General features: G+C 49.4%; 6 protein-coding genes across 6 annotated transcripts; 3 read left to right on the top strand and 3 right to left on the bottom strand.

The window, feature by feature from the left end:
• Window positions 1-474: 474 nt before the first annotated feature.
• On the top strand, window positions 475-792 carry TrAFT101_010891 (uncharacterized protein; the record flags this gene model as incomplete). Its single annotated transcript, XM_024901051.1, has 1 exon — window positions 475-792. One exon carries the CDS (start codon window positions 475-477, stop codon window positions 790-792), a length of 318 nt encoding a protein of 105 aa, XP_024756834.1.
• Window positions 731-2,430, bottom strand: TrAFT101_010892 (uncharacterized protein). The gene has a single exon (XM_024904375.2). It carries the CDS (start codon window positions 2,047-2,049, stop codon window positions 1,063-1,065), a length of 987 nt encoding a protein of 328 aa, XP_024756835.1. The 5' UTR covers window positions 2,050-2,430; the 3' UTR covers window positions 731-1,062.
• An 826-nt stretch (window positions 2,431-3,256) lies between these two features.
• TrAFT101_010893 (uncharacterized protein) lies at window positions 3,257-5,209 on the top strand (the record flags this gene model as incomplete). The annotated part of the gene is made up of 1 exon (XM_024902769.2): window positions 3,257-5,209. One exon carries the CDS (start codon window positions 3,257-3,259, stop codon window positions 5,207-5,209), a length of 1,953 nt encoding a protein of 650 aa, XP_024756836.2.
• Window positions 5,210-5,373: 164 nt separating this feature from the next.
• TrAFT101_010894 (uncharacterized protein) lies at window positions 5,374-7,186 on the bottom strand (the record flags this gene model as incomplete). The annotated part of the gene is made up of 4 exons (XM_024901064.2): window positions 5,374-5,631; window positions 5,696-6,831; window positions 6,885-6,918; window positions 6,983-7,186. 4 exons carry the CDS (start codon window positions 7,184-7,186, stop codon window positions 5,374-5,376), a joined length of 1,632 nt encoding a protein of 543 aa, XP_024756837.2.
• A 782-nt stretch (window positions 7,187-7,968) lies between these two features.
• Window positions 7,969-10,141, top strand: TrAFT101_010895 (uncharacterized protein; the record flags this gene model as incomplete). Its single annotated transcript, XM_024901023.2, has 3 exons — window positions 7,969-8,959; window positions 9,015-9,435; window positions 9,490-10,141. The coding sequence occupies 3 exons, from the start codon at window positions 7,969-7,971 to the stop codon at window positions 10,139-10,141; spliced, it is 2,064 nt and encodes a 687-aa protein (XP_024756838.2).
• Window positions 10,142-10,973: 832 nt separating this feature from the next.
• On the bottom strand, window positions 10,974-12,115 carry TrAFT101_010896 (uncharacterized protein). Its single transcript, XM_024904376.2, has one exon. It carries the CDS (start codon window positions 12,096-12,098, stop codon window positions 11,307-11,309), a length of 792 nt encoding a protein of 263 aa, XP_024756839.1. The 5' UTR covers window positions 12,099-12,115; the 3' UTR covers window positions 10,974-11,306.
• Between the last annotated feature and the right edge of the window lie 142 nt (window positions 12,116-12,257).

Raw genomic sequence — 12,257 nt, forward strand, 5'->3', positions numbered from 1 at the left:
CTCCTTCTGTTTTCTCGCAGCGAAACGGCACGCTTTTGCCGCTCTGGTCCATTTTTGCCCCTCTTTGATGAGAGCCGTCTATTTGCCCTGGAGCATGCGAAGAACCTCCACTCACGTTATGCCTCGCAGATGCTGCGTAATCAACGGTCCTGATGAAAATCCGTCTCTTGAAGCTTCGGCATCGGGTCTCAATTGGGCCACTTTGGCGATGTAACCCCCCTGCATATTTTCTCGGCCTCTCACAGCACGCCATTCGCCCCGCCAAAGCCATGGGGGTCCCCTCTCTCAGCTTTAGGACCAAAGGCCCTCAGACTAGCCCCCTTTTCCCATGTTTCCTTTCCAGCCCGTAGGCTATTATAGATTGCAAGACCACGAAAAAGAGAGGCCACTCTACGGATAACAAGTAAGGCGTAAAAAAATAATATTTTTAGTGCTACCGCTGCTCGCTATCCTCCGTATTAACAGCCAATGTAGATGTCCAACAAAATAACCGATGCTCGCCTGGAATGGCTGGAAGACACAAGACGGCGAAAGAGTATGCTCATCAAAAAGCTTGAGGAGGAGGAGAAGAAAATGATGGGTGAAAAGGGCGCATCCGCGGACGCCGCGGCAGAACCGACGCCGCAGCAAGATTCTGAGGGCCAGCTGCCAGACGCGCTCGAAAAGTACCAATTGAACATTGACCGGTATAAAGAGGAGCTGCTCGCGATTGAAAAGGAATTTGAGTCCTGGCAGGAAATGGGATTTAGCCTGCCTGCTTCGAAAGGCGTGGAGACGGACGCCAGCACATAAGTTCCCGTGGAGCAAATCACGCGTTCTCGCATCTTTCTCTATACATATTTGCTGGCTTGGCGGGTAAATCTTTTTGCCTGCGCTTTATAACGCATATCATGAATTATATAACGACATGATGATCAATGCTAGATGAATCGCATTTTTCTTCTTTAATTGAACATGCAATTGGGATCAGATGACTAAGACGCTCCCAGCAAGTAGACACGCGGTTGTGAAGATGTATCCTCCCTCTGATTTTATGGGCAATGTCTGATGACGCTGGTTATTTCAGGCGGATAGAACATCGAGAATGGATAAGATAATGCCCCTGAGTACATTGTTCACGCAAGCTCCTTCTTGGATGACCTGTTCAATCCGCTCGAGACATCCGGCTGCAGTCTGAAAGACAGACTTGATGGCATCCGAGGTGAAAAGATCCAGGCCTACCGTGTATAATTCGGCCACATAGTCTTTGCATTCGAGACTACAGAAGCCATTGGCAATATAGCACTGCGCGTGTGACCCAAACGCCGCATCATGGACGCTCTGGCACGTGGCATTGCAAGCTGAAACCACTGGAACGAGTGTTTTCTGCAGGCAGTTCATGGTGCCCCATATAAACTGCTGGCCATTTTCGGAAAAGAGATTGAGATTCTGATCGAACTTTTCGCAGTTCTTCAATCCGTAGTTGATGGCGTATGAATTGGGGTCACCAGAGCAGGGCACGGAGTCTTCGACACAAGTCTGGTAAAAGTCGCACTGGTGAGGAGGCGGCACTTGGCACGAACTTGCGCACATTGGATAGCCGGGACACGAGTTGCAGTCGCCGCACGTTGAGCATCCATTGTCTACCGCAGCCTGGAGGAATGACTTTGAGACATTCACAATAGAAGTCGGAGTCCCAAAGCGAAGCGAGAAGCTGCTCACAAACGGATATCCTTGGGTGTCGGCAGCGATGATTCCTAGCAGAGCTGTGCCGTCACCGAGGCCGTTGGGGAACGCAATATCTGAGGCGGACGCTTGAAAATCGCTATACTCTTCGCCATTGACGAATACAAACACTTTGTCGGCGTCGAGGCTTGAGCATGAAATGACGGCTTTGAACCGAGTTCCTGGGGCGTTGACCTCTTCGGTTGAGGCGCCCTCTAGAGTGAATCCCGGCTCACACGGGGGCTTTGGAGGAAGCGTCGAGCCTCTTTTCGAAACGCTGCCATCGGCGCGGCATAGCTGGATGATTGTGAAGCCAACGGCTGCGATGTGGTAAAGAGGCTTCATTCTGGGTTTGATGGGCTTGTCTTCGTAGCAGTGGTGAAGAAAAGAGCGTCGCCAGACATCAGACCTGGAAGCACCCCAGGTATTCGGCTCGGGCAAACCGTCAGCCAACAACCCCAGCGTTTCAAGCGTCAAGGATCGGCTTGGACGGACTGTCTGCCGTTACATCCTCGGCACCGCTACCCTGTAAATGTGCATGCGATCAAGAAAAGGTGACGGCGTTTCCATCTTTTGAAGATTGGCATCTATCGGAGGAGCGCGTCTAAGCAGTTGATGAAGGCGTCCGTACGCTCTTCATAAGAAGCATGCATGGCTGATCGGCTTTCATTGGCTAATACGTGCGTGGTACAGTATGTGAGTAGTAATGCGGATCTCGGAGGCATCCTGCCGAGTAACCCACCCGCTAAAGGGATACGCCATGACTCTTCAACATCTGATTAACAATCAACACGACGCAAAACAACTGAGCGGGAGATTCAGAGGTTTTAGGCAGTTGTAATTGGAAACGACCTTGTCTGTGTTCACGGCATTCTGTCAGAATCAACTCGCGTCATGTGATGCTGCCATCACGTGTGCTTGTCGTTTGTAAGGCGCTAGGGCGTGCTTTTGACTCGACATTGACATTGACATGGAGTGGAACCCGGTCTCTGGGCTTCGTTAATAATAAAAGTTGGGGTAGATTCGTCTTGGAGCTCCGACTCACCGAGACTGACGAAAGGGCGTGCACCAGAAAAGATGCGGCACAAGGTCAAGGTGCCCCCCTGCCAATTCTGTAGCAAGTCGTTTCTGAGGACGGAGCATTTACGGCGCCATGAGAGAACTCGTACGTGCTTTGGATGGGATTCTCATTGTCTGGTCTGTTAATCACTGACTTGGGGTAGATACAAAGGAGAAGCCCCATGCCTGTATATGTGGACGGACGTTCTCACGCCAGTGCGTTTATTCCATTGTCATCATTCCCACAGGGCGAAAACTCATGTGAACTAGGGACTTGTTATCACGCCATGTCAAGTTGGCCAAGGAGTTGGGAGAACATGGGCCCCTTAATCCTAATGCCTCCCACCGGCGAAGGAGAGTAGGGGACAAGACCGAAATTCCCATCCCGGATTTTGAGCCAACAGAAGGGCTGAGAGCCAGTAACACACACCATCAAAATGCCTTGACCCCGTCCGCGAGCAATGCGCAGCCCTGCCATTCTGCAGAGTTGGACATGCTATGGGACAGCTTCCAATTGCAACACAACCCTTTTGAACTTTCATATTTTCATCCAGAATTTCCGATGAATTTTCAAGCGTATGATTTTTCGTCTTCGCTAAGTGTGCCGTCGCTGCTGGAGACGACGACATCTGAAAGAGATGTGTCAATCAGAACAGAAGAGTGCATATGGCAGGATGACTTGCCGTGCGCTTCTTCCTTGTTGCTCCAGCCCCCTATCAAGGATCCATCTATACACCCTCGGCCAATGCTCGCCAATGCGTCGGTTGGCACGCCGAGCGAGCAATACTTGCAGTCTTCGGCGAGGAATCTATGCTACATGTCCCGGGATGCTTATGACTTGGTTTCGGCCAGAGTCCAAGACAATGCTGCGCTTCTCCCATTGGACTTTCAGCTTCCTTCGAAGCATACATTCAGTAGATACATTGAAGGCTTCTCTAGCTTCAACTTACACCGGCCGTTTCTACATCTCTCAACAAAAAATCTCTCTCAGATGCCATTGGAGCTGGTATTTTCCATTGCTGCAATGGGGGCTCAATATCGATTTGAGGCAGAGTCGGCCTTGTCGCTGTATTACGCTGCCAAGAGTCTCATAGATATCAAACTCAGCAAGGTTTGCGCAGCCGTAGTGGAGGCCGCTCATAACTCGACGATACAAGCAAAGCCAACTCATGAAGCCGTTGCTAGCATTATGACGAATACACGGAGGTCTATAAATCAATCGCCCCTTGAAATTGAAACAATCCAGGCCATGATCATTTGCATGTCCCTGTGTTCATGGGAATACAAGAATCTATTACCGGACGCGTTCAGTTTAGCAGAACAGATTGTCTTTCACCTGCGCCAAGGAGGATACTTGCGTGAAGACAATGTACCAGAGAATGAAACGTGGGAACAGTGGATATATAACGAAGGGCGTCGACGGACGGTGTTCATTGCATTTATAATCTTCAATCTACATACAATTTTCTACGAAACTCCGCCGCGGCTCATGGCCCGAGAACTTTGGTCGATAATGATGCCACAGCACGAAAGTGCATGGTGGGCTTCCACGGAGCCTGAATGGGAGGAAATACGACGTCGTGACCCGCCAATGTCTAGTACTTTTGGCGATTATTATTTGGAATTGACCATACCCAAGGAATCACGAAATCCGGACCATCGCACTTCTGCCTTTGGAGGTCTGATTTCTGTTCATGGTCTGGTGCAGCAAATACACCTCACGAGAGAGACTCTTCTCCATATTGACGCCTATGGAGATGTTGACAAAGTGCCATTTTCAGAAGACGTCTTTATGAAGTTTAGACGAGCCCTCTGTCGCTGGGATGGCAGCTGGTCGCGGAACAGAGAGAGTACCACGCAGCCCATTGCTTACATGGCGCCGCTAGGGTTTAATGCTACAGCAGTGTTCCGCATTGCCTGGATAAGGCTGAGCTTCAACATGGCAGTATGTCGAAACTTTAGTACCAGAGATCCAGCTATAATCGCAGCCGCATTTGCTCAATCTCCCATGCCCGAACGATCGCCGCGTTTGTATTCGGCCGTTCTCCAGAGCGCCCATGCACTCAGCATACCAGTTCGCATCGGAATCAGATATGCATCAAAAACTCAAATCTTGTCCTGGAGCATCATTCACAGTATTGCGAATCTGGAGTGCGCTTTGTTCTTAAGCAAATGGCTCATGCGGGCCAGCTTGGAGAGTGAGTCGTTGGAGCAAGAGGAGAAGGTCTTGATTCGCATCATTGCGCGTATTTTGAAGGAGACTCCCTTCTTTGAACCTAGCTCGGAAGACTACTGCAGTGCAGTGGTGATTAGACACATAGCGTATTCAGTGTTACGACTATTTACGGAGATGTTTAAAGAGTCTCATTTGTTTGATGCAATTGGAACGTGTATAGAGGCGGTTGACCAGTATGCAGCAACGTTAGAATGTTATAACGAGATTTAACAAGGCACGTAACATATATAGGCGTTTGAATACACATTCATATTTTTCTTTTACCAAAGACTTTGCCTTTGCGACGTTATACATAAGATATCTAAATAAGCACACCGGCTGGAAAAGAAGAGGGGAGACACGGGAAAATAATGCACTTCAGTTCATATATCCTCTTAAACCAATCCGAAAATAGTGCGAAGCGCAGTCCCAAAAGCCCGAACAGCCACTTCTATGCTCTCGGCGTTCGCCGCTGCAAACGTGAGGCGGAAGAAGACGTCTTGAAGAAGCAGATCCGGTTCTGCCCTAAACCAGGAGCCCTTTGCGAGGAGAACACCTCTTTTGAGGCACGCTGAGAATATTTCTTCTTCAATGTCGAGCGGGGAGTATATATTCGAGTTGGGGTGGCAGTTGTACTTGATTTTGAGCCAGCACTTGTAACATCCTGTTAGCTTCTACAAAACATGAACAGGATTTTTTTCTTTTTCAACAACTTACAAACATCCCAGCACTTGGAACATCCCAGCTGACAATCAACTTTGGCAGAAATTTGTCAAATGCACTCATCATGACGTCTCTTCTGTCAGTATATCCCGCTTGTAAACGCTGCAGCCAATTTAGAAATCCCGTGTGGCCCCATTTCTCATCGACTAGCTTATATACGATGGCCTGCGAGAAGCCGCTGGGGCCTTGGTTTGCCGTTTCGCTGTGGCGGATGAATCGCTCAATCATTTGCTCGGAGGCGGTCACCCAGCCCATTCTTGTGCCGGGGGCGAGGATCTTGGAGAAGGAGTCGAGGCGCAGTACGCGGCCGTCGGTGTCGATGCTTAGGAATGAGGTTGGCATGGAGGCGAGAAACTCGCCGACGGATAGTTTTGGAGGAGGTTGGCCACCAGAAGTGCGAGAACGTAGCTGGAGAAAATAGTATGGGTCGTCTTCGATGATGTATACGTCGTGTTTCTGGCAGATGCCGTATATGGCCCTTCTTCTTGATGCGCTTTGTGTTGATCCTGTTGGGCTTTGGCCCGTTGGTACGGTGTACAGCACGTGTGGTTTTCTTGCTCCTCTTTTCGCTACATCCCAGTTGGTTAGGATTTCATCCATAGCTTCTGGTATGAGTCCTTCTGCATCCATATTGATGCCGACTGTTCTAATGCCCAGGGGAATGGCTGTCTCCAAGGCTGTAGTGTAGCTGTATTCTTCCGTCATCCACGAATCACCTCTGTTTTTGTCACAGAGCATCCTCAATGCTTTATATAAGCCGTCCGTGCTTCCAGTAGTTAGGCAGGTATCCCAGTCGGCATAAGGAGGGTTGTGAACCAGCTCCACATGTTCAGTGATCCAACGGATCATCTGTGCCGAGCCTGCTGCTTGGCCATAGTTCAAAGCGACCGAGAGATCAAACGCCGCGTTTTCAGAAGCGATATCGTGTATTCCCATTGTGATTGTCGATTCGGCTTCGAGGAGGCTGCTCTGGCTCGAGATGGGAACTTTGGCACTTATAGAGCGGAAACTGAAATAGTCAGGAGTTGGAAGACCTCCAGCAAGCGAAATGATTCCCGGTCTTTTGAGGAATCTTGCGGCGACTTTTAGAAGACCGGGAGCGCGTGCCAAAGATTCAGCCGTCAAGTGGTCTGTAGCATTAGGTTAGGGGATGCTTGTTGCGGTCAACAAGAGTTAGACTTACTGTCCCATCTTCTTGCCGCCGGTTTGTTGGAAGCCTGTCACATCACACGTCCTAGTAAGTTATATTATATATAAAGGATATTGAGAAGATGAACTGACTCTTGAACATTGCAGCTTAAACATGTCGGAGTCTGCATAGGCAGCTGTTGGAGCCATCATCTGGCCAACAGCCTGTCGTCGGGCATCAATATCAGCAATGGTAGGATCTTTCATAGAACGATCGCTAATACAAATACCCGAGTGCCACTCCGGACTCGGTGTATCATCCAACGGCATAATATCTCTTGTGCTTAAAGGAGTCATATTGTTGTGCAAATTTTGTTGATATTCAAAGAGATATTCAAACAAGTAGCGAGCAGAGAAGAGCTCGGAAGCAGAGCAAGTTGGAAATTTTCTTTTCTACAACTTGGGGTTTCTTGGAGTAGATACTGCCTATATCGCTGCCTATTCTTCTCGGCTCTACCCGCAACTCCCTTGGTGTTACCATGACTGCTATTTCGCCGATGATCGCTATGCGAGTGTAGCGGCGGCATAATATGGGGCGGGCGTTTGTATGAGTCTCGCCCCAACTTGGGGTAGAAATGAGGCCGTGGGGCAGATTGGCTCGAATTGACTCCGATGACATGATGCTCGACCTGATATGGAAATGAAGCTGACTTTGAGATATTAGTCAACATGAAAAGGTATTTCTAATCACGATTTCCTGCTTTATTCTGTTTAAAATTTGTGCTTCTGACTTTGATGGTGTTTGTTGACTTGCGCGCGCCTTTCACACCCTCAAAAGACACAATAGTACATATCTGCGGAATATGTCTACGGTTATTGAAATACAAGGCGTATCACTATTTTTGAATACGAGCTATACTGGAAGCTTTAATTAATACGATTCAATACGCAAAATTGTCAACATCGTATGCTTTGTCGACTTTCACGATGGTTTCCTCAAAGTCAACTACGTGCCAGGATGTACAGTGCCAGTATCATGTAAGCACCGTATCTGTAATCGTGACTGACTAATCTCGACATCCTCTGCTCAACAACAAATCAACTCATTAAAAAGGCATCTCGTCAACTGACTCGCCGCCATGGACAGCCCCATCTCTCTATCAGAGGCTCCCAAGCGCAAAAATGGCCGTCTGCAGTCGTGCGAGCCCTGCCGAAGGCGCAAAGTTGCGTGTGACCACCGCCTTCCGGTGTGTTCGCGATGCCGTCGCGGAGGCGTCGCCGATAAATGCGTCTATATGACTCAGCCTGGCCAGCGAAGCCATCCTCATCAAAACCGTCATGGCAGTATTTCAAGGTCGGCGGCGGCTGTATCCGTGCCGCCTTTGAGGCCGCCGCACGTTGTCAACGGCAACTCGGTCTCAATTTCACTGACCCCCAAGGCGACCATGCCCGAGAACAACAATATTGGATACCTCGGCGCAACCAGCTTTACGGCCTTTTATGAAGAGGCGCAGAATCGCCTATCCACGGTATGGAAGCGCGAGCCAGATCCAGAGACGCTGCCGCTGAAGATTGTGGAAGCTTTCCCTCGCTTGGATGAGTTTGCCATCAGCGCTCTGCGCGTTATCCCCGATATCGCTACTTCTAAGCTCTTGGCGAGGATGTACTCTAGTTTCTACGGAAGCTGGTGTCCGCTTGCAGGGGAATGGCTGACCGAGTCTATGTGGGCGACATTTGGTGGAACCTTGGGCCAAGAGCCTCGAGACGAGGAGCAGCTTAGACGCATGTCACTCAAATTATGCCGGAACAGCGCGGTTCCTCTGGGCGATAACCACACAGATGTGGAAGAGTGGTTTGCAGAGTTTTCCGGGCCAAAGCTTCGATGGGAGTCTCTTGGGTTGCTCTTTGTTATTTGGGCTTATGGCGCTCGCAGACTTCCTGACAAGGCAGTCTTACCTCAGGACTGTATCGAGCTACAGAACAACCATGGGAGCTGTCTTGTAAGCCGGTATAAGATGGCTGCTTGGAAGTGTATTGAGCTCAGCCGTGACGCTTCCAACAGCAATACGTTATTGGCTTTTGTTGTCTTTGGACACTGCTTGCTGGAGTCGAATGTGTCAGGAGATGCAGGTAGGGTTACTTGATTAGCTTCTCCCGATTGCTTTATTCTAACACTGTGTCCCAGGCATGCAATACTGGAGAGCGCACGGAGATCTCATGGCTTTGACAACCTACTTGGGTCTCCATGTCTCGCCAAACGCCGATTCAATGGACTGGACCGTAACAACACAAATCAGGCGCCGGCTATTCGCAGCCATCTTCGCACATGACAAGGTAACGGCCACATTCACCGGAAGACCCATGTTCCTCGGCAGGAAATTCTCGTCAACACCGCTGCCTCTCGATATGAGCGATGAATTGTTACTGTCAAAGCCTCCACTGACTAGGCGTGAAGACTGTCGCGTGGATGAGAACGGATGGAATATCGATGGCAAGATCTATATGACGACGACTCTCCGCGCAAGGGCTATGCTGTCGTATGTGAGAGATGAGATTCTGGAAATTGCTCTTCAGGGCATGGATTTTGGTGGAAAGATGGCACTTCTGTAAGTCATGACTCCCTACTTATCAGAGTTTCTGCTAAATTAGTGACATGCTAGCAACCTGAAATGGCGAGAAATGCAAATAGTCGACGGCTTTCCACCTTGTTTGATATATCACCCCGAGGATATCCACAACCCAGACATCCCCGGAAGAGAAGTCTACGGCAAAGTCCTCATCTGGCTGGAACACCTCCAAAACCTCTTCTTCATCGAGCGCCTCCTCAGCAAAGAAGACGACGCGTGCGAAGGAAACGAAACGCGGCTCTTCGAAATCAGCATCGAAATGGTGACGCTGGCTCATCTCTTCTGGACACATCAGAACCGCCTCAAAACCGCCCAAGACTGCGTCGAATGGAACGTTGTCTCCTTTGCCGCCCCAGCAGGCGGAGTACTCTGCATGGAGCTATTGAGAGGCACAACGCGCGGCACCATGAGTCCAGTCGCTACAAAGGCTGTCATTGTGGAGAAGCTGGGAATGTTGGCTTCGTTCCTGGACTGGGTTGGCCCTATTTCGCCAAATGCAGATATTTGCTTTAGAGTGAAGAAGGTTGTGAGGCGAGTGCTGGAGCAGGCGTTGGAGGCGCCGGTGCAGACGAATATGTTGGATGAAGGAGGGCATTGGAATATGGACGTTTCAGCGGATTTCAGCACGTTTTTTAATCTTGATTTGTTGGATACATTTGAGTGGCTGAGGCCAGAGGGAGCATGAGCGAGCTTGATATTACACTATAGAGTTGCATTGGGAACTCGTCCCTGTTGGTCGGCGCGTTTTATGACTTACCCTGAATCTAGTTTCACTACCTCTATAGTCACCCCCGCTTGAGTCCTGGCTCCTGGCCCTGGAGAACCCCAGCGCCAGGCCCCAGGCACAAAAGCTTTGAGCAGACTTCCATCAAAGAGACATCGTGGTGAACCACCATGCGTGGAATAAAGTTCCGATTCGATCAATGAAGCTCAATATGGCGGCTGTTCGTCATAGCAATGCAGAACGACGCCGAAAACGAGACGAGTGCCGCAAGAGGCTCGCCCAGCATATCAGTAAGCAAGGAATGTAATTCCTCTTATTGATGGTAATGACGATATCCTGAATAAAGGACAACTTCTGTTTACCAATCTAGATACCTTAACGAAAATACGACTATAAACCTGAACACTGACTTCTTTGACGGAGCTTACCCTGCGGCTATGGATCTAAAAGGCGGATCTTGATAACATTATAGTACTAACTACTAAAGGAGTGATGTGCCCTTGGCAGTAAACCTGTTTTTGGAAGCTAAGCGTTCTTCTAGAACTCTGGAGGTGGCTATAGGGCAGATTATGCTGGATAGCGCCTACGGAACCGGCTTATGCTCGCTCTACAGAACCATCTACTTGAGAAGCTAACATACGATAGCAGGGCATACACGTTAACTGCAATATATCTCGGCGGACTAATCAGGTTTCACCGCTCCTAGTCAAGCCAGGAGCAGGAACAAGATTTGCTAAACCAACAGGGTACGCTGCCTGACCTAGATGGACGGAACGGAGCCTATATTTCCTATGGAGAGGCCTATGTTGATTGTTTCATGAATGGTAAGCTGGAGAGCTCCGCTCATTTTGACAGACTATCTTTGGTCTAAAGTCTCCATCAAGGTCTCACATAGCGGTGCTAGTGAGCGTAGATGGTAAAGGAAATGAATTCAGGATGGAGAGCTTCTTTTGCACGCTGTTGCAGGTCATGTTTCTATCTGCTGACTATTTCTCTCCCTTGTTTGCTTCATCAGTAAGCGTCGGTTCTGATGAATTCTCAGATCTGTGGTTTGATGAATAGCGTTGTTTTTGTATCTGCTGCAAATGCTACTCTGGATTGACTGGACTTATGGGAGTCTGACCTCTTAGTTCAAGAGATCACGAGCCTTTTGAAGATCGTCGTAACGATCTTTAAGTCCAGCATGCATCATCAACACCTCCTTCTCTTTAATTCCCTTGCTGATAGCCAATACCATGTCCGCATACGTCCTCATCCCGCTCTTCAGCCCACTAATATTGGCCTTATCGATGTTATTTTTGACCTGGGCGAGAAGAGGACCCAAATTCTTCTGCATGTAGAAACTAATTTGACCCAATTTATTTCGGAAGATCTCGAATCGAAGAATGAGTGTATCTTCGACTCGGACCTGGCCAAACTCTTCGCGTTTTGAAAAGTGCTTGACGGACCACTTTCGCCATTCGGTTGTGACATCCGTCAGAATCTTCAAGGCACCCCCCACTGCTCCAATGGCTTGAATGAGGTCGGAATAATCTGGTCCAGGAGGCGGGTGCTTTGCCATAAGACCCTCGACGGCCTCGAGTCCAACTTGGAACAACGCTCCTTTCATAATCTCGCGACCAGTCCAGCGCGCGAAGGTCTTTGCGTCTTGCCAGAGCAGGTTGAGTTGTCCTCTGCTCAGATTCGCCACGTCGGCAGAGCCGATCAGATCCGCGGCAGCTCCACTCCCGGCCTCTTCGAATATGGGTTCCAAGATGATTTCTCCCTCTGCAGTTGTACCCGTCAAGAGCTCAGCGCCTCCAGCAATGAGTCCTTCGCCCGCAACATCTAGCAAAGCAGTTGATGCTGCAGCTTCAACGTCCGCCTCACTGATGACTGCGAGCAGCTCGACAAAAACTTCTGCCACTGCCCCTGCCATTTTTGTTCTGTGATTGAATTGGAGTATGTTAGAAAGGTCGAGCGAGGAATGACTTGTGTTCAGAACTTGAGCGGGCAAAAGACTCGGCTCTCGTTGTGGACAAGGTATCTCTAGTCGACACGTTCTGTTTGCAATCGGGGATCCAAAATAGTGTAACGG

The sequence above is a fragment of the Trichoderma asperellum genome, chromosome 7 (assembly GCF_020647865.1).
Source record: "Trichoderma asperellum chromosome 7, complete sequence".
Lineage (NCBI taxonomy): Eukaryota > Fungi > Ascomycota > Sordariomycetes > Hypocreales > Hypocreaceae > Trichoderma > Trichoderma asperellum.